The sequence below is a fragment of the Notamacropus eugenii genome, chromosome 1, assembly GCF_028372415.1.
Source record: "Notamacropus eugenii isolate mMacEug1 chromosome 1, mMacEug1.pri_v2, whole genome shotgun sequence".
Lineage (NCBI taxonomy): Eukaryota > Metazoa > Chordata > Mammalia > Diprotodontia > Macropodidae > Notamacropus > Notamacropus eugenii.
The window spans coordinates 217,464,688-217,486,875 of record NC_092872.1 but is presented as its reverse complement, the minus strand read 5'-3'; the positions used below and the strand labels follow the sequence as shown (position 1 = coordinate 217,486,875).

Sequence of the window (22,188 nt, the reverse complement as noted above, 5' to 3'; positions counted from 1 at the left end):
TTAAGACATCACCTTGTAACATCACTGGTCCTATTCAAAATGAAGGCCAAACAAGAGTATGCCATTAGTTGTTTTAGAGAGAAAGAGAGAAAGAGAAAGAGAGAGAGAGAGAGAGAGAAAGAGTGTGTGTGTGTGTGTGTGTGTGTGTGTGTGTGTGTGTGTGTGTGTGTGTGTGTGTGTGTGTGTGTACAAAGGCAGGGTTCAAATTCATTTCACATTTAGGGAAGCTGAGGCAGGGAGAAGAAAGCTCATGTAGGATGTAAACTAGAATCCTGGGAAAATTTGTTGAAATATTATTTTATGTTTGCCATCTACTCGTAGTGAGAAAAGTGCTACAGTTCTAGTATTAATCTTGCACTTGTTCCCTTGGACAAATGAGGAATTCCAGGCTGGTATTGCTTGTTGGAATGGTAATTATGAGAGATAAAGATCTTCCCCACCCATTAATGGGCCTGCCCATTAAGGGAAGCTTGATCGGGGGGGGCCTATACTTTGTGTAAATTTTCTAATGAGGCACTGGTTCTCAAGGGTTGTGATGCCCTCTGGCTCTGAAAAGTATATAAATACTCTGAGGTGAAGTTTTACTTTGGGGCTTACTCATTGCAAGTGTTTATTTAGCCAGAGTAGACTCTGGGCAGCTGCTAAGGAGCCCCCACTTTGAAAACCCAGATGTTGGTGCTTCTCTTTCTGGTAACTATGTATGTACGTATGGTCAGACAGTTGGATCTGTCTATTGATCTGTGATGTATGTATTGCTTATGGTTAGATCGTTGGAAGCCCTGTCTGTTGATATTTATTTCTGTTTGTATTTTCTCTGAAGTTCAGGTGCTAAGTGAATGATATATGTGCTTGATTAAAGTAGATTGTTGACCTCTCAAAAGTTGCTTTCCTTTTAGAAAAGCAGATCTAATAACCTGTACAACAGACCCTCCTGTGTATACTGGAATCCTTGCTATTACACCTGCATAGTAGAAGATGGGTTACTGTGGGTTCATTTGTGGCAGAGAGGTACAGTAGAAAAAAGTCTGGGTTACCCAGGACCTCTTCAAATTCAGGTTTTTACACACAACATCACCAGTGTAACATTGGGCTGATCATCTCTGGGCCTTAGTTTCATCTATCAAACTAGAGGGTTGAACTAGACTTGATGGCCTCTGTCAAGATATTAGGAGATACCCTGTTTTCCAGAACCAAGGCCCAGCAAGCAGGCTGTGTTCTGAGCTTGGCATAACAACAATCCTTTGGACTCACCTTCTGGAACTGGTGGTTCCTGAGCTCGGGCAAGCACCAACAGGGTGAGCAGACTTTTTGTCACTAGATAACAGTGCCTCATTATTGCTGTTGTGTGTCACTACTGTTGCTACACTACACTGTTTGACTCTTTGTCTAGCCCCAAGTATATAAATCAAGGTTTAGCAACACTAAAGCGGGTCTCCCCCACCAGAGGCAGGGCCCAGGCACATGTGTCCAGTCTGCCTCCTTGCTTGCAAGACATTTCCCTCACTTTGAAATTCAACTTCTGTTTGATTCTTGAATCTCTGTCTCTAGCCTGCTCTGTTTCTCTCCTGTCATCCACAGGTTAATGCTAGTTTGGTCTAATTGACACCTCTAAAAGCCCTTCTAATTCCAGAGGCTAGATATACCAAAAAACTCCCAAAGTTTCTTCCAGATATATAAGAAATGTTTTATTTCCCTAAAATAAGTATACCCCCTTTTCGTCCCTATTATCATTCCTGGAGATGAGTATCCTGATCAACTAGAATTAGTAGAGAAATGGGGATCAAAAGAAAAGAGGGCAGAGACTGAGGAGTGAGGAATGTGGGGAAAATAATGTGTTTAGCTAAATTCACCATTGCAACATTAGGAAAACCCCTACCCATAAAGAGTGAGGTAGTGTCAGTTGGCCTTAAAATAGAAGTTACTTCTATGGTTGTGATTCAGCCACATCTAATTCTTCCTGACACCATTTGGGATTTTCTTGGCAAAGATAGTAGAGTGGTTTGCCTGTCCTTCTCCAACTCATTTTATAGATGAGGAAACTGAGGCAAAGAGGGTAAAGTGACTTACCCAGGGTCACATATCTGGTAAGGGAGATATAAAAATCCAAGTCATCTCCAAGTGCTTTAACTCTAGTCACTAGGGAAGCTACAGCTCCTTCCTCTGCCACCAACTTTCTTTCTTCCAACAACTTTCCTTGATCCACAAAAAATATTAGAGACCAGGGCAGAGAGATTATCATTGTTATACAAGTTAAGAAGGCTGGAAGAAAGAAGACTTCCCATCGGGAACTTGGTGTAATAAGATGTTAGAGCTCAGAGGGACCTTCTTTTGTAGATGTGAGAACTGATGCCCAAAACCTGAAATTTAAAGTCATGCTACTAGTTAGTGGAAATGATGGAAGTGAAGATATTTGGGTTCTAGTGTCCTGAAAGAAATTCACTCTGAAAGTTCTCCAAGTTAAAGAAAGGAATTTACTGGGGTGATGCACCCAAGGAGACCCTGCCCTTGGGAGAGACGGGCTGCAGGCCCTGCTCCCCTATGGGAGGCAGAGCAATTGACCAGGTTAGTTGTCTGGTCTCAAATACAATTTTATAGAATGGGGAGAAGGGAAAGAAGAAAATGGTAGGAGGGGTAAACTTAGCTCTGGAATGCCTGGAATATCAGGTAGTCTGGAGGTGCCTTTGTCATACCGATAATCAAGGAGAACAGGAAAGGGGAGGGGAAGAGTTGTTCTGGAATGTCTGGTAATTGGGAGTTCTTTGTGAAAACACACAGGTAAGGCCCCAGTGGGGGCTTCAATGCATAGTCTTCTTTGATCACTTTTCTGACTGGTCACATCCTGCATCTTATCTCATATTTCACATCCTCCATCCTGCTTATTTCATCTACTTCCAGCATTCCTGGATGCCTCACCTCATCAGCAGAATCCAGACTGAAGAATCAGGGCTCCTGATTTCCCATCCACGGGTTATACTCCCAAGATATTCTTTTTTAAGAGACATCCTTGTTCAACATCCAAGCTTAAATGAAACTTGTGAAAAATTAGAACAGAAACAGATCATATACTTTTCACAGGTATGGATAGGACATGTAGTCCTAACCAAAAAATGGATAGAGGCATTGCAAAAATAAAAATAATTTTGATTACCTAACACCAAAAAGCTTTTCCACAAATAAAATTAACCTCTTGAATAAGAAGTGAAACTGTCAAATAGAAAAAAAAATCATCAAATAGTTCTGATAAGGGTATGGTCTTGTTAACCTGAATTCAAGAGAAAAAAGCCAATTAGGAAAATTAAGGTCTTCAATAGGGGTAGGTTAGTTACAGGTCAGGGACACCACATAGCAAGTGCTGGGGTACCCGAGGAAGGGGCAGGGAACAGGGTTATTATAAAGTACCAAGGCAGAGGAGGGAATACAATTGTTAGAATGGCCAAGCTGCAGGTGGGAGAGAGTAGGGACATCTCACAGTTTCTCAAGGTAAGTTGTTTTGCCTAACAAGCAAAAATCCATAGAGAAAGCTTGGGAATCCCTGGCAGGAAAAGTTTTGGACATTTACAAAGTAATTAGAGGCTGGAAGTGTGTATGTCTGGTCAGTCCCAGGCAATTCATTGGCCTGGAAATAGAGAGCAAGTCAGCTCATAGTCAACTGTATTTGTCAGTATCTAAGATACATAATTAACAAAACGGATAAGACTAAAAGCTATTCCTCAAAAGACAAATGATCAAAGGATAGGAACAAACAATTCTCAAAAAAAGTGAGCAAACTATTAAAAACTATATGAAGAACATTCATCAAAATAATCCTGAGGCTTCTCCTCACACCCAGCAAAATAAAAAAGATGAGGACAGATAGGAATAGTAAATGTAGGAGAGTCTGTGAAAGATTAGCACACTAATGCATTTTTGTTAGAGTTATGAATTAGTACAATCATTCCAATTGTTGACCTGAAAACTTTGTTAAGAAAAGGCAACATGGCTAAATGCATACATTTTATGATTTAATTAATTAATTGATCAATTCCCCGTAAGGAAAACAGTTACATAATGCATTATGGAGCCAGAAATGTTCTGGCTACCCAGTGCAGAAATCTTCTGGATTATATACATTTTGCCGTGAGAAAGGAACTCTCCTAATTGAGCAAATCATAAATTCAGTAAGACAAGACAATTAATAAAGTAATGTTGGTCAGGCCTTGGGATTCCAAGCTAGGTAAACATATGTCTCAGAAATCCCACTACTAGTAAGTGGCAGGCTTCCTGCCCTAAACAGATAACTGACATAGGAAAGGGTAAACAAAGTTCAATAGAAATTACGACCTAAGATGTTTGTGTTTTCTTTACCATTAACATGCCATAACATAGTATATGTCTGCAAATATTAAGATATGGAAAACGTCCCATTATTCAAGATAGTGTCTTAGGTTAAAGGTCACTTAAGGAATGTTAAGTCAGCCTTGGCAGGCTTTTGTTGACATAGGAAGAGGCATTCTCTGAGTTTGCTTCAGAGAGAACAAAGAGATTATTCCAAAATTTTATATTAAACATTATCACAATCTAGAATTATGCAAATAAAGTGACTAAAAAAGTCCATACCCTGAAATAAGCTATAGACCCTTGCTGTGTGTGAACACACACATAAATACATCCCCACTCCCTCTCTCTTTCTTGTCCAGTCACCATAGTTAGCACTTCTAGAACATCAAATAATAGTGCATGACAATGCATGTTTTTTGCTTTACCCTTAATCTCATTGGAAACTCTTTTAGCACTTCTCCATTATGAATAATATTAGCTCTAGTTTTCAGATAGTTACTATTTACAGTATTGTCAAATGTGATAGTATATAAAGATACTTTGTACCTGAAAGTTGCTACATAAATAAATGTATGTAATTAATGTTCTAGGGGCAGCTAGGTGGTGTAGTGTCCCACAGTCTGGAAGACCTGAGTTTAAATCGGGCCTCAGATACTTTCTAGTTATGTGACCCCAGGCAAGTCACTTAACTTCTGTTTATCTCAGTTTCCTCATCTATAAAATGAGAATAATAATAGCACCTACCTCCCAGGATGGTGGTGTAGCTCAGATGATACTACAAGGTGCTTAGCAGAGAACCTGGCATAAGATAGGCACTGATGGGGTTCAGACTCAGGGAGCCTACTTGAGCTCCCCTTGAATCTTCCCACTTAATCTGGCCTTTCTTACTCAAATCTAATCTTCCCTTTTGTTCCGGCTGTCTCAGGAAGCCCACGGGCTTTTCATTATCATTCTACTCAGGTGTCTGTTGCACACCCCCCCCCTTGATCCCATCAAAACCCCATTCCCCAGGCTGCTGACCACTCCCATCAAGATCATTATCCATTCCCATACTGCCCCTATCCAGATCTCTGGATTGCCCTACCTGCTTCCCACCCAAACCCTCCATTGTCTGATATCTCCTAACAGCCTCCAGCTGTTTCCAGCCTTTGTCCCTCCTTGGACTTCTCCTCAAGACCCTTCCTAAACCCCTCCTCCCATCACCCTGGACTACCAGACCACCCCCCCCAGATCCCTCCTATACTCTTTTCTGTATTTAAGTTCCATCCTGCCTCCATGCAGGTGCTCAGGTTAAATCCATCTCAGACTCTGTCTAGCTGAAATTCTCTCTGGCCCGCTTGTGAATACAAGCGTCACACATGCTTAGGCTCCTTAAGAGGCAACCCAATTTGTCGAATCTTTAATGAACTTTGTTTTCTTTGGCTTTAAGAAGGCTTGAGTCGAATTCATTTGAGCACAACTCAGACTGTCGGCATTTTGGGGTCCCCATCACCAACCTCTTCAGGCACTACATAAATGTAACTATTACTATTTTTATTAAATGTAATTACTCTGTACTAAATTTGAATGTGATTAAAATGTTTGAACACTGTTCAATATTCAATTGGGCATATTTTGCTTTAAAGTGGATAAAAACTTAGTGTTTGGGGGGGTAGTTAAGACCCCTTAAGTCGCCCTTATCTGTGAAATGTTTAGGACTTTATGTTCTGTCTGGGTCATGAGATCTCATCAGTTCTGTTGACTTCATGTTGTAAATGCTAAACTAATAAAGTCTGAGAGACTAACACCACTCCTAGTCAAAGCAGGGAAACATACAAGTTTGCTTACCGTAAATTGTGAGCTTTATTCGAGAAATTATTTGACTACTACTTAGCAAAATCATGAAATTTTACCTGTTAATAAATAATATATATTGAAGCTACATCCTGGAGGGAACTTAGTAACAATAGACTCTAGATTCAAAGATATAATTTTTGCTTAGGAGTTAATAGGCAATACAGAATTGAAGACTTACTGTAGTCAGAATTTTTCTGGGGTTTTGAGTCAGCTATCAGGTATTCACTATATGTGTGAAACTCCAGAATGTGGTTATTAATTTATAAATGAAGGATAAATAAGATGTTCTTATGAGTGCTTATTGCTGTTATTGTAATAATGTTGAGGTTTAGGGGTGCTGGGACCCTGAAATAGCAACATGCCTAGTCTTGCCTGAATGAATTTGACCCAAGCCTTCTTTCAGTCAGAGAAAAAGTTTATTAAAGATCTGCCATACTGAGTAGACTCTTAAGGAATCTGAGTATTTGTATTGCTAATTCCAGTGGACCAGATTGAACCTGAGCCTTTGTAATGTTAATATAAGTAGGCTAAAGAGAATCTGAGCATTTGTGACCCAAGTGGGCCAGAATGACTCTGAGCCCTTGCTTGTAATAAGTGCAAGATTGAATCTGAGTACCTTCATGGAGGAAAGCTGGATCTTATATACAGAAAGACTGAGAGAGGGATCTAGGGGTGGCCAAGTAGTCTAAGGAGGGTCTTGATGAGAGTGCCCAGTAGCCTAGAGTGACTAGAGGTCGAATCTAGGGAAGATCTTGATGGGAATGACCAGTATAGGTCAAATCTAGGGAGGATCTTGATGGGAATGGGGTAACTAGAGATCAGAAGCCAGGAACTAAGAGAATGGGATTTTGATAAGATGAAGGGTGGGAAGTAGCTGAAGGAAATTCAGAGGTGACAGAGATTTGGACCTAGCAATAATGAAAAGCTTATGGCCTCAAGCTAATGCCAAATCAAGTGGCAGAATCCAAGGAAATTTGAAGGGGGTTCCCAGAGCCTATATCCCATCAATAACATGAGAAAAATAACAATAACCTAGCCCTAAGCGATGATTAGTAAAATTTTGATATTTGAGGTAAAATCTATAATTTGATAGTGTTCTGAGTTTTTAATTTCAGGTATGATTATCTGAATTGTCATTAAGCCATTAGTACACCATTTAAGGGAATATCATGTGCTGCCCAAAAGGAGTTATGAGGAGTAAAAATTTTCAAGAGGCAGAGTTTCTAGGTAAATTATAATCAATTTTATCAACTGCTGCTTTAGCAATATTATCTAGAGAATCTCTACAAGTGACCTGCAACCTGGAAATGGTTAAGGACAAACCTCCACAAACCTGCCCTGATCCAGACATAACTGTTTGAGTGATGCACAGAAGATGCTTGCCAGACTCCTGAAGATCACGGATATTGCCAGAGGATGTAACACCCTTAAAGCTAAAGATAAATTGAGTTTCTTTATTCACCCTATTGTCATTTTGCTTATTTTATTAATTCCCTGCATGTTATGTATGGAGTTTTACCCATGTTGTAAGCTGTTTATCATTTCTGTTTGGACTGATACCAATTTGGAAACCAAGACCCCTTGCACTACAGGTTGTTGGTCATGGTTTGCCGATGGTGTGTATGCAGAGATCCATCATGTGTATTCTAGCTGCCTTTCTTGTTTAACTCCTCACTGTGACAAGGTGGGGGAGAGAAAGCAGGTGACCTTACTTTCTAAGTATCTGTAAATTGATTTCATTGACCCTATCATTTGAACACCTTCAGAGAGACTTTGTTGAACATCCAAAATCTGTGAGCTACAGACACTTTTTGGTGTATGGGTAGGAGATGTCCCAGATCTACCTAAATGCCACCAAGGTTGCTGAGAGAATGACCTGGGTACATCATTCCTAGGTGAATGACCTTAGCCCAGCAGAGGAAGCAACTCCCGATTGACTCCTCGACCAAGTTAAGCTAAGAAAGGACCCCAATACCAATCAATAGTCTTTGGCCACTTGTTTATTTGACTCTTATAATTAGGACCCAATCCCTCACATGTTATCTACCATGCATTTGCTGTTTGCACTTTATATGCCATTTTGCATCCTTGAGATTAAAGAAACAGAGGAGCACAATACTTAAATGCATCTGATCCAACATGCTAGCCATGTCTCTAACTGGACCAACTGCTAGATATGTGCTCATGGCACTTGTACTTGGGGGAAGAGATGCTCCTGGTGGGCCTGGGGTCAGACATCCAAGACTTGTGTGAATATTATTTTGCAATCCATAAGGCTAACCTATATACAAACCAAACCAAATTGTAGTGCCGTGGGCTTAATCCTCCCACTCATTCACTTTTAATTGGAAAAAGATCACTAACTTCACAATTCTTACCCACTCTGAGCTTGAGAGATATCATTAGACCATCAGTTTTTGTGCTATGAGTGAAATAGGACACAAGGTCAGGAAATGGGATGGCAAATGGGATGTAATTATACCCTATCCCTGAAATGAAACATGACTATTCAGAATGCAAAGGCCCTTCTGAGAATTTTTCTTGAGCCAGGAGGCCTGGCATACATGACCAGATTCTTTAGGATAACCCCATAGGGATTTTAATCCTGTGTAACATAACAGGGTTTTACTGGCTCTCCTCAAATTGGATGGGCAGGTATGGTTTTAGATGGGTGCTTCTGGCCTCTGACCCACAACGACCCTGCCTCTTAACACACACTTGTGAAACAAGCACGTGGCCATCCAAGTTTCCATTACACTTTTCCTTTTAGTGAGACTGAATGCACCTTTTCCATTCTATTAGCTACGTATTGGACTAAATGCAGTCTGGTGCTCCTGAATAAAATGAACAAATTTTTGCAAGTATTTGTTAATGAAAGCATAAGTGCAGTGGAGGACTTTAATACTAAGGTCCACACGCTTGAAGCTGTGGCCTTACAAAATAGGCTAGCTCTAGATTTCCTCCTAGCAGTAAGGGGAAGGGTGAGCACCCTCATAGGTCAGGATTGCTATACCTGGGTTCCTGACAACTTCAATGACATCCATACTCATATAGTCTCAGTTCAGAATGCCTGAGAGAGGCACAAGTTCTACGTGGAGGAGGGGAAGGAACAGTGGTCCTCATGGGAATAATGAACCTTTGGGCTCCCAAATCTCTCATGGCAGAAATACATTTGTGGGTTTTCTCTTGTATATCCTCATAGGGATTATGTGTTGCTTGTGTTTACAATGCCTCACTTGCTACAAAGAACTGACTCCCAAATCAGTTCCCAAATTACAAGCAACAAAGATTAGGATGGTGCAGTTAAGCAAAGAGGAGACATATGGGACTGATTGTGGTACTGTTCCATGAGTATGATTAGCACCGAAGAGGGGATCATTGTGCAAAATCAATCACTGGTGCAGCCAGTCTGAGTTAGACTCTGAGTACAAGGCAGCCAACCTGCTTGAAATGGTGAGCACATGAGCACTAATTTCATCTCCTTATGAAGCTGTACTAAGGCAACACTAACCCCATCTTATTGTTGAAATGCGTGCTAACTGGGATTGTCTTGCCCTTACTTGGAAGCTGTGTACTCTTCTCTATAAAACCAGAGTGCAGGTTGAATTTAAGCAGGCCTTACTCCAACTGTAAGCTCCCTTGCAGTGCTAATAAACTTATTTCTCTTCTTTCCTGAATTTACTTTATTTGACCTGAGGCCTGAACCAAGATTTCTCTTTAACAACCCACCCATATACCATCCCTTTGGATTCAAGAGAAGAAAAAATCACGAATTCTGGTGGCCTCAATCCATGTTCGATAGGAAGCAGTCCTGGTGAAGACACTGGGCTTGTTCTCAGCTTGGCATCCAACAGGCCCAAAGCTAGCTATACCATGGACTTCCCACTCATTCCTTCCCATCTGGCAAAGCAAGGGGCCCCCTGAGTCTCCCTGGAAAACACCAATGAGAGAGTTCAATTAGGGGAGTATCGACTGATCCATTAAGAGACTAGCTATGTAAGACACTGTTCAAGCTCATCTCTTTTGGGTACTAGGGATAAAAGCTATCTCTAAGGGGTGTAGGACTTAGGGATATAGCACAGTACAGTTGGCAAATCAACTAGCATATTCACCACCCTTATACCTCACCCTACAGATGAAAAGAGTTTACGTTGAATCCCAATCGAACAAATGAGACTATTAGGGGTGGGAAACCTGAAGCCTTGAGGCCACATGTGGCCCTCTAGGTCCTCAAGTATGGCCCTTGGACTGAATCAAAGGTTGGACTGGGTGATAGTAAGAAAATTTATAAACTCATTTATGAAAATTAACCTTTAAAAAAAAAGAATTGGCAAGGAGCTTCCTTTCCCAGCTCTTGGAGTTACTGTTTAATCCCTGAGTTCCACTAATATGTGGCAGAGAGAGCTGGGAAGTGGTCAGAGAACCCAAAGAACCAAGGCTCAGGATATCATCCTGTTTACCATAACCCCTGGAAAAACTGGAATCATAGGGCTTAATAATAATATATGTCAACCTGCATGTTCCAAAAAAGTTGTACGTAGGTTGGATTATGATATACTGAATCCTATTTTAAAAGGAGAATATGCGATGAAGTAAGCAGAACCAAGTGAACAGTTTACATAATGGCCACAATAAGTTAAATAATATTGGAAGATGTCAGAACTCTGATTAATGCAGTGACTACTCATGACCTCAGAGGACTACCAAGGGAAGAATGTCTCCTCCTCTTGATACTGAGGTGCAGAAGGAAACACATCTTTCAGGCATTTCCCTAGGCTGAGATTTGGAGGAAGTGAGATCTGAAAAGATGTCTCTGTTTCTCTGCTACCTCCTTACCTGGCATGCAGCAGGAGCCTCCTGGAGGTCTCTGAAGCCCACACATAACATAGTTGGGCTTACTTTATTTCCCCAGACCTTTTCCTGTTGGCAGGTGGTGAAATCCATAATAGGCAGCTGGACTTGGTTCAGAACGTTAGACAAAGTCAAGTTCTCCTCCCCACCTGACAGAAACAGACAGATATTCATGGCAGCTCCACTTGCCCCATAGATTTGTCTAGCTTTAGAAAGCCCTTTTGAATGTGATTAAATTCTAACAGATTTCTACCACAGCCAGATTAGGGAGGGGTGTGGGCAGGGATGAGTTGAGGCAGGAAAAACCACTCCCATGGATTTAATTACCATCTGTACACTGATGATTCTCTAGTCTACTTGTCCTTTCTCAATCTCTTTCCTCACCTCCAATTCTCTCATCTTCAACTGCACTCCCATTTTGAGCCCAGAGAAAATGAAGAGATCCTCTTTTTAGGTTTTATGGATGTAGTAAGCAACTTCTTAGTGGTGAGGGGTGCAGAAGTCCAGTACATACCTTAAACTCAGTATGTCCAAAATAGAACTCATTATCTTTCCCCTAAACCTTCCCTAATACTGTAGAGGGCAACACCATCTCCCAGTCACCAAGGCTCACAACCTAGGAGTCATCCTGGATTCCTCACTATCTCTCACTCCTCCTGCATCTGTTACCTTCCATATCACATAAGCTATTGCCAAGGCCTGTAGATTTCACTTCTGCAACATCTATTCTCTCTTCTGACACTCCCACCACCTTGGGGGAGGCTCTCATCATCATCTCAGCCTTGGACTGGTGGGTCCACCTGTCTCAAGTCTTTCCTCACTCCAATTAATTCTCCATTTAGCCACCAAAGAAATTTTTCCTAAAATTCAGGTCTGATCATATCATTCCCTGCTTCTCTCGGGCTCTCTCTCCACTCAATAAACTCCAATAGCCTCTAGGAACAAATAGAAAATGCTCAGTTCAACACTCAAAACCCCTTATAAACTAGCCTTCTACCTTTCCAATCTTTCAATACAGTGACATTGGCCTCCTGGCTATTCCAGGAACAAGATGCTCCATCTCCTGGTTCTGGGCATTTTCTCTGGCTATCCCCCTTGCCTGAAATGCTTTCCTTTCTCTGTTCCCAACTACTGACCCCTCTAGCTTCCTTTAAGTTCCATCTAAAACCTCACTTTCTATAGGAAGCTTTCCCCAATCCCTCTTAATCCCAGTGCATTCCCTCTGTAAATTATTTCCTATTTATCTTGTATATAGCTTGCTTTGTATATATCTGTTTGCACTTTGTCTCCCACATTAAATTGGAAGTTCCTTGAAGTCTTTTGCCTGTTCCTGTATTCCCAGTTCTTAGCACAGTGCCTGGAACAATATAGTAAGCATTTAATAAGTGTTTTTGATTGGTTGTAATAGATCAGGAAAGATATGTCAGTTCTCTTCCCAGTATAATTACCTTGGGTCCCTCCCCAGCCAGTGACCCAGCAGAGCTGGCCAGGCCTGAGGCCAGGGTCTCCAGAGGTAGGTAGACAGGCATAGTGCACGTAAGGACTGCTGGGGATGTCATGAACAGGCCGGACCAGGGCAATGTCGTTGTTCAGCTGATCAAGGTCTGGGTAATGGAAGTGTTCATGCCGGTATATCCGTTTCACTCGGTGGACTCTCTGTGTTTCCTCTGTTTGGTTGAGTTGGTGTTTGCCCAACACAATGCGCCAGTTGGCAACATCATCCATCTTCCCCCTGGGATGGGGTTATGGGATGAACCCTGGCTCTGACGATCAATGGGATTGGATGAGGACCCAGGGTCACACAGAGGGGGAGCTTCAGTGACAATGTTGTGGGGAGTAATGTTGAGGACAAGGAGGGGCTGTCTCAGGGTAATATAGAAGAAATTCCCAGTAGATCCACCCATTTCACCCTCCGATCCAAGAAGATTTGGATATGCAACCATTTTGAGCCCAGAGATAATGAGGAGGTCCTATTTTTAGGTTTCATAGATGTTTAAGGTTTAGGTAGCTGCCTAGTTGTGAGGGGTGCTGGTAAGGACCATCCTTGCTCCCAAATATCTCCTCAACCTAAGGACTCAGGGATTTAGGAAAGCAGTCATTGAAGACATTCTTTCAGTTAAGTATTATCTTTTCCCATATTCCCCTTTTAAAATGCAAAACACCCCTGGAAGGGTGGGTAACTTCACAGAATTGACCACATCAGAGGCATTCTAGAGACATTTTACGAAGGGGGCACTGAGACAAATGGAAGGGAAGTTACCCACCCTTCCAGGATCTGATTAGATAATTATTAAGACCCCTCATAAATCCTATGATGCCTAAGCTTCTGACTTGATTTTATGACCCCCAGTCTAACCTCCCCAGTTTAGGGAAGTAGGGAACTCCCCACCTTTTCTTCTTCCCCCACCCATCCCCCTGCCCACATGAAAAACCCACTTACCCAGAAAAGCAGTGAGCTGCAGTAAGGACCCAGCTGGGATGGATCAGGGTTCCCCCACAGACATGGACAAACCTGTGGCTCCCTTGGACCCGAGCCTGAGAGTGAGGAGAGGAGAGGAGAGAGGATGCTCCCAACATGTTTGGGGCAGCATAGTACACTATTTTCCTAGAGTGTTGATACATTTTGCATGTCAAGAGTCCATGGTGAGTCTCCCTCACCTTGGCCAATAATGTCTCACAGGAACATGAAGGTATAAGGGTGGAGGAGCAAAGATAACTAACTAATGTCAGGGGAAGCAGGGAGAAGGGAGGAAAATGAAAGAGTGGAAAAGGAGAAGTTAAAAATGCTCCAGGAAAAACTGAAGAGGCTGTATGTGCCTAAAAGTCAGTTCCTGTAAACAAAATTAAATCAAATATTTGTGTATCAAATTTGATTTTAAATGCACTGTTTCACTTTTGAGGACCTCTCACATTACCCAAAGATATGCTTTCAAAAAAAAACAAATCCTGGTGCTACTTATGAAATCTCCATTTTTATTTTTAATTTTATTTGATACATGAAGAAACCCTAGTGAGTTCATTTGCGATGAGAAGTATCCCTCCTTAGACCTATCTTGTAGGCTAATTTGGATTTTCCTCCTCAGTCTGCTTAATGTGATAGTGTCTACAAGTATCCTCATAAAAGGTGGGTCAACATGGGGTTTCAGCAGATAGCCAATAGTTAGTTGATTCATACTTCCTTTCTCCAAAGACTAAAATTTTATGCTTCTCCCATGAGTCTAGAGTTCAAGTTCATATGTGTGTCAGGGACAGAAAAGGCACCAAATACCCATATAGCCACTGTGAGGTCAGGGAGGCAACCTGGTCACACCTTCAGGTGACCAACTCAAGACATTACTTACTAATGGGGGAATAGCCCTCTGTCCTTCCTTCCTTGAGAGTGGTACTGACCAGGGTTGAGAAGGTGGGAGTTGGGAGACTAGAACAAAGCTCTTCTTGTGAGTAGCCCCTGAAAGAAAGCACCCATAACCCTTCCCTGGAGCTAGAGTATCCCAGGGAACAGTCGTACCTGCATGGATACCTGCCAAGGCCATGAGTGAGGTTTGGCCTCACTTCCCTGGATGATTCTCTCAGCAGAGCTGGAGTGGTAGAATGGGGCCACACCACAGTCCTGGGGCCAGTCTGGAAGAAGGAGGAACAGGACACTGCAGTGGCCTCAGCATCCCAGGTGGAAGGAACCCCTTCCCCAATGCTTATCTCATCTTGGCTCCAAGGAGTGAAGAAACACTTGAGATTACTGCTTAAGGAATAGCGATGACGTTCAGGATGAAATGGCAAGAGGCAAACTTTCTGTTGCTCTTGGGAACCCATTGTCCCAGATTCCTAACTCTCTCACCTCTCTCTCCCTCACCCACTGGACTCTGGACCGGTTCCTGGCCAGAACCTGAAGTACCTGCTCCTCACCCCCCACCTCTCACCCTTACTTCACCCCTCCTCTTCCATTCCCTGTAGGCTGTTATGGAAGTTAAGGCCTTGCCTGGTGGTCAGGGACAGCTTCCAATTGCCCTTTCTGGAAAGCTTTCTATCCTGGACTTAGGACAACTCCACTGTGCTGTGATGACCCTGGCCAGGCCCCTAGGCTCCTCTCTTCAGTCACCACCTGTGGGACTCTGAGGTTCAATACCAGCCCATAGACACAGGGAGACCAAGGACTTCACTCACCCAAGGTCCGGTGTCCAGTGAATGGCACTGCACTAGCTGGTGATAGCAAGGCAAGAAGGAACAGTGGAGCCAGGAAATTCATGACCAGGAATGGCCTTGTTCTATGAAAAATGTGGGCTGGAGAATTTATATCCTGCCTCCCTGGGGTTGAGGCCTCTGGTTCTGATGAAATGGCTGGAACAATGTGTGATGGATGCCAGCTCGGGCCTGGATGCTTCTGCCTGGGGCCAGCAGTTCTGCTGCAGCAACAAGGCACACAAGCAGACAGGCTTGGCCATCAGCAGTTTTGCCCAGAGAAAGGACCAATAGAATAGAAAGTAACAGCCCAGCCACCCCCCACCCCACTGGTCCCTACTCATGTATCCCTACCCCTCACTCTTAGGGAGCTTTGGAAATCTGGCTCCTGCTTCCTTCTGGGGTGAAGAACTCCAGAACCGAGACGTACAATGCAGGAATCACTGAATCCGGAGTTGTCTACACCTTGGGCAAAGCTGCCTCCAGTAGGAGGCAACTGGTGGTACAAAGAAGGGGGCATGGGACCTGTCAGTTAGACCCGAGTTCAAATCCAACCTCAAACACTTGATGTAATCCTAGGTGAGTCACTTCCCTTCCATTTGTCTCAGTGCCCCCTTCGTAAAATGGGGATAATAATAGCACCTACCTACCAGGATTGTGGTGAAGATGAAATGACATTTATAAAACATTTAGCACGGTGCCTGGCACACAGTAAGCACCATAGAAATGTTAGCTATTCTTACGGCTACCACAGATGCTGCTTACGACAATCTATCTTGTCCCATGTTGCGCTCTTGTCTTGGCCAGCCCTACTAGGGCCTCAGGGACCTATTGCAATCTATCACCAGGTCTTACATTTTCATAGGACTCTCTCATCACCATGTTTTCACTAAATATTTATTGTGTTGGGAACTTAAAAAAAAATTGTATTGCTATCCTTTGTTTTTATATCATGTCTATTTTCCTCATGTATGCACTTCCTTCCCTCTCCCAGAGAGCCATTCCTTGTGCAGACTATTTTTAAAGTATTTTCACATAAATTATGTCATTTACTTCTCAGCAGGTATTACCACTTAAATCAGAGATGCCCAACATGCTTCCTCTCCTGCCCTCCTCACCCCAGCTACCTGTGCCCCACAATACTCCAGAATGTCCAGCTTAAAATGTAATTGGAAAATATTTAACAAAATGAATCAAAATACAATGTAACACAGATCGTGTTAATTTGTAGTTCTCTAAGTCAATATGTAGTCTAGCAGAGGTACGTTTCTATTTGACTTTGACATCATTGATTTAAATGATTAGCAGGCAGGAGGTTGGAGAAGGGGTTCCATAGGATAATGGAAAGAACATTGAACAGAGAGCCAGAAAACCTGGGTTCTAATCTTAGATCTGCAACTAACTTGCCAAATGGCCTTAAGCTCATTTCTTTCCTCTGGGGTCTCCATTTCCTCTAAAGGGTTTGGATTCGACCATGAGATTTAGCACTGGGAGCCTAAAGGTAAGTAAGAAGCAGACTGGAGATTCAAACACAGGGCATCTGGAAAGAGCTTTGCCTGTGGAGTCAAAAGACCTGGGTTCATGCTTACTACTTATATGATCTTGGGGTGGACTGGATGGCTTCACTCTCTACTGGTTTTAAATCTATAATTCGTCAACTACAAATTCAGTTTTCTGGAAGACAGTATGGAATGTGATCTTGGGCCAGTCACTAAGGCTCTCCCTGAGGCTTAGTATTCTCATCTCCAAAGCGGGGGATAATACTATGTACCCTCAGATGGTTGTTGTGAGGAAAATTCTCCATAAATTTCAAAATGCTACATATTCTACATAAATTTTAAAATGCTATATGTTCTATAGTGATAGAGGTCACTATGGTCTTCTTTTCTAACTCTATGATTCTAAGACTTGCCTAAGGTCACTCAGCTATTCAGCAAGACATTTTGAGGTAAAATCCATGTTCCCAGATTCTAAGTCCTGTGAGTTTTTTTTCCCATCAACCCATAAGACCCGCTTGAATCAAACTGAGCATCTCACCTACCTCAGTGTGAATCAGTTGAGGGAGGGAGGGAGGGTGTGTGTGTGTGTGTGTGTGTGTGTGTGTGTGTGATAGTATGTCATTTTACAGATAGAGAAACTGAGGCCCAGAGAATTTATGATTCAGCTGCTCCCACCTTAACACAGGAAGCTATGTAAGCTGAATCTTGAGTTACCTCGGCTTAGTGACAGGAGACTGGGAGGAGCTTATCCTGGGACTATATATATACCTTAGATCATTCTTTCCCATCAAAACCTGGTAAGCAGTTACCTACTGCACTGTGCTGTAGGTGGTTACGTACCAGGTAGGATTTAAAGAGTCCAGAAAAGCCAGGCCATTAATCAATGTCTCCTCCTCTTATGCCTGAAATGCTACCATTTAGTAAATCATTCATTTGAGGTAAGCCTGGAGAAGACAAAGATTATTCCCAAAGGACCAGAGGCAGGAACATTAGAAAAGAGGACATAGAAAGTGAGCAGCCAGCTAAAAAGATGGTGTTTGTTAGAGAATGAGATCTGGCATTCTGTGCCTCAGTATAGAAAAAGGAATAATGAATTCCTGGCAATAGACATGCCTCTGCTGCATTCTCTGCTTCTGAGAGCCAGGAAGAAGTATTTTCTTAGAGGCTTGCAAACAAGAGGGATTGCTCTTTAAAGAAAGATAAGAGAGAAAAATATCCAGATACAACTAAGAAGCCAGGTACCATTAAAAAGCAGATCCAGCTTGGGGAAAATGGAGCAGCTAAGTGGCACAGTGGATAGAGTGCTGGACCTGGAGTAAGAAAGACTTATCTTCCTGAGTTCAAATCTGGTCTCAGACACTTACTAGCTAGGTGACCCTGGGCAAGTCACTTCAGCCGGCTTGCCTCAGTTTCCTCATCTGCAAAATGAGCTGGAGAAGGAAATGGCAAACCTCTCCACTATCTTTGCTAAGATTCCAAATGGGGTCATGAACAGCTGGACACATCTAAAAACGACTTAACAACAATTCTGAATAAGATCGGGCTAGACTATTGGAAGAATATATTTCAGGCAAAGTCTGATGTACGCCCTAGGCTTTAGGAAATCAAACTTCACAGGTCTCCATAGGTTCCTATGGCTAGAGACTCTATAAGGGAAGTGAGCTCAAGAGGAAAGGCTCTCAAGAACAAAACTCTGCTGATACAATCATTCTGATGAGGAAGCAATGGAGAAGGAAGGCCATGTAAATCTCAGGGTGATGTATATGGAACCAACCCACAAGCTCAAAATTTTCAAATACATATATACATACACACAAAAATTAGAAGTGAGAGTGGGGAAGATGGGGAAGGTGGAAGGGACCATGCTAAGAGATGTACAAATACTATCCCATTTGATCCTCACCACACCCCTGCAAGGTAGGTGCTGTTATTATCCCAATTTTATAATTGAGGAAACTGAAATAAGTAGAGATTAAGGGACTTGTCCAGGTATGGCAGCTAGCAAGTGTCTGAGGATAGATTTGAACTCACGTCTTCCTGTTTCTAGGGCCTGTGCTATATGCTGGTGCCACCCAGCTCCCTTAAGTAGGGTGACTAAAGATGAATACAAAAAGGTCCTTTCTTTTAATAACAATGGTTAGTACAAAGTCTAGAATAAGCTAATTTCTGAAAAAGACCAATAACAAAAAGATCTTATTAAATTATCTTAGGGGGAAAATCAGAATCTATTTTGCTTCTCCCTTCTTTTTCAAGGATAATCATCTTTTTTTCTTGGCTTGAAGGCTAGAGAAATAGTCCTCAGGGAATGGAAACTTAAGATAAGGGAGGCCATGATAAGACCTTGCTGACCTCATTGAGTTCAAGTCACCAGACCTAGCAAAACATTGTATGTGGTTGTTGAACTGTTCTTTGTCAGCAAGATATAAGGAACTTGGAGACTGGAACAAAGGGCATAGGGCTAGAGAGGAGAAAATATTGCCCCATTTTCCAAGAAAAGGAAAGAAAGTTGATAGCCTATGCTCTACACCATCAAGTATGACAGACCTTCACATCAAGTCCTGACAATATTCAAGGATGGCTTGTTAAAGGGATGGTGGAGGAAGAGCATGCCAGGGAAGAATCTTAAACCCCCAAGCTGGGGGAGAGGGCAGCCAAAAATCCTTTATGCATTGGAAGTTGGAATATGTGATAAAAGCAGCTGTCAGGTGGTAGCTTTGCTAAACATCTCAATAAACTATACACCCATTTCTTGCTGTCTATCACTCTATATGGGAAATGGGGGAAAGGAAGCATGGGGCAAATGCTTTCAACAAGGAATAGTCCACATTTCAGTGGAAAGAACCTCTGATTTAGAATAAAAATTTCAAATTTCAGCTGTGCTAAGAAGCTGTTCTGTATTTTGCCACACAGTCAAAAGTGCTTTGTTGAATCTGACCTCCACTCAGAAACTACAAACACTTTTGTTGGGTTGGAAGACTGTGGAACTAGCCTCAGGGATGGGGCTGCCTTATCTTTCCAAAGTAGGAAGAGGGTTGTTAAAATAAAAGCCCCTTGAATATTTTACATTGTATAAACTATATTGGATTGCTTACCATCTCAGGGAAGGGGAAGAGAAAGAGGGAGGGATAGGATTTGGAACTCAAAACTATAAAAAAAAAAGTTTTTTAACATGTAATTAGGGGGAAAATATTATTTTTTAAAAAAGATAAAGGCCCCTCTAAGACCCACTGGGTCATACCTGCATCTCAAGAGAGATGGAGAGATTGTCCAGACATAAACCCTATTGAGCTGTCCCTTCCCAAGAGGAGCCCCTGAAAAGCCTACCATGTTTCCAGGTAAGGTTATTTTTCCATTCACAAAGGATGATGGCAGTTTCTGAGGTTTCAATTATAGGATACTAGAATTTACTCTTGTCATTGCTAAAGAAATCATCTGATGCTTGTGAAATTTTTGTGAATGAGATAACATGTAAGATTTGCAAATCTTAAAGCTTTTATAAGTGATCACTATTACTATTGTTGTTACCTGAGTCCTAGGACTTGTAGTCTATACAGATGTGAAAAACAAGTAACCCATGCTTGCTGAAGAGGAAGGCAAAAAATCACAGAAAGGTCAAGATGTATGCAGAGACAAAGGGGAAAAAATGAACAGATGGAGTCAGAGGGACAGATCTAGAGAGATACAGAGTGGCCACAGTCACAGAAAACTTTATCTGAGACTCTGCCTTTTAGGCAAAGGTTCTTGAATTTTTTGTGTGTGTCACAGATCTTATCTCATAATATTTTTAAATATATAAAATACTTTGGATCATAAGAAAACCAATTATACTGAAAAATAGTTTTAAAATATCTTTTAAACATAATTCTGCAGACCCCAGGTTAACAATCCTCTGCAGTTGTCCCTGCCCAATGCTCACAGAGGAATGAATCTCAAATGGTACACCTTGGTCCAGCATCTTTTTCATGAAGCAGAGCTCCATTTAAAATTCACCAACAGAAAAAGGGATTGAAATCATTCTGGGCAAAAGGCAAGACGAGAAGGCAGATAGTTGAAGTCCTATTCCTCCTCAGCACTTTGGGCCACAAGCAGAGAGAGTCCTATCCTCTGGCAGGGTTCCAGTAAAGTGGTACTTGGTTTTGATGGGAAAACCCAGTCAAGGCATGAAGCTAGTTCACCAAGGACCAGTCATGAGGATGATGTTCAGATGGGGAGTTTCCAAGTGACCAAAGAAGAAACAAGTAACATTACACCCATAGAACAGATACAGGTAAAACATGCCAATTGACTCAGTGAATTTCTTAACTTGTCCCTCATCTTAAGTATTCTGTCTAGAGGGTCTGTCTAGGCTGTTCTTCCTGCCTGACATGGGTCTCTGAAGCCTACACAAAAATTTCCATGCCTGTAATATTCCTCTGGGCCTTGAGAACTTGAGTTTCAGGAATGCTAGGTATGGGCAAAGGTAAAACAGGTAGATTATTATCTATTCATTCAAAAGCCACTGAGTTTTTTCCCTGGAGAAAAGTATCTCCCCAGTGATAAGTGTCTGTCCCCCACAATGACCCAAATACAAGGGAATTTGAATTAAGAAGCAGCATGGTATCCCAGCACAAAGGTGTCAAACAAGTGGCACTCCTCAGGGTGACCTGGACCAGATTAAAATGTAGTTCCCATATGATTTTAATGTGTTGGTGTATTGATTTTTTAAAAAAAGAAATATAATCACATGTGATTTTCTAATATGTGGACTTCCAGATTCCTATGTACCATTTAGTGGAACCTATTCTATTTGAGTTGGACACCACTAGGGTAATGAGTCGGACAGTGGACTTAGAATCAGGAAGACTTTGTAAGAATCCTGCCTCAGACATTTACTAGGGGTGCGACTCTGTAAAAGTCAACTTCCCTATGCCTCAGCTTCCTTCTATGCAAAATGGGGCAGGAGAGGATATGTAGTAGACTTGATGGCTTCTAAAGATCCTTCTAGTTCTACACCTGCCATTGACAGCTGGTTCCCAGACTATGGAGAAAGGAAAAAAGAATAAAGTGAGGCTATCACTTATTACTAATAATATTATCACTATATACTATCACTTATTATGGCATTCTGCACATCAATTCAAATGTGACCTCTGACTGGAGCATATGCCCTAGGATGTACCTAGGTTGGGAAATCCTAGAGCCCATGGTAGAAGAAGAGATGTGGCAGGGGAAGGGGAGAGAGAGAGAAGAAATGAAGGAAATTTTTTTTCATTTACATCATTGTGGTCAATGTTACATGTTGTTTCCCTGGTTCTGCTTACTTCCATCTGCATCAGTTCTTACAAATCTTCCTATACTTCTCTAAATTCTTTATTAGGAATGAATGAACAAAGCATTTATTAAGTGCTTGCTCTATTATAAAGCACTATGCTAAGCCCTGGGGGATACAAACAGAAAAGTAAGACAGCTTCTGCTCTCAAGGAACTCATTGGATGGCTTCAGTTTCATGTCAGATGGAAATTGTCCTTAG

The 22,188-nt window shown here is 42.0% G+C and overlaps 1 protein-coding gene across 1 annotated transcript; it reads right to left on the bottom strand.

Moving 5' to 3' along the window:
* Nucleotides 1-3,882: 3,882 nt before the first annotated feature.
* On the bottom strand, nt 3,883-22,100 carry LOC140516401 (chymotrypsin-like elastase family member 2A). The gene is made up of 6 exons (XM_072627344.1): nt 15,166-22,100; nt 14,516-14,625; nt 13,445-13,620; nt 12,453-12,736; nt 10,990-11,153; nt 3,883-10,083 (listed from the first exon to the last, which is right to left on the bottom strand). Exons 1-6 carry the CDS (start codon nt 15,245-15,247, stop codon nt 9,904-9,906), a joined length of 996 nt encoding a protein of 331 aa, XP_072483445.1. The 5' UTR covers nt 15,248-22,100; the 3' UTR covers nt 3,883-9,903.
* Nucleotides 22,101-22,188: the final 88 nt, after the last annotated feature.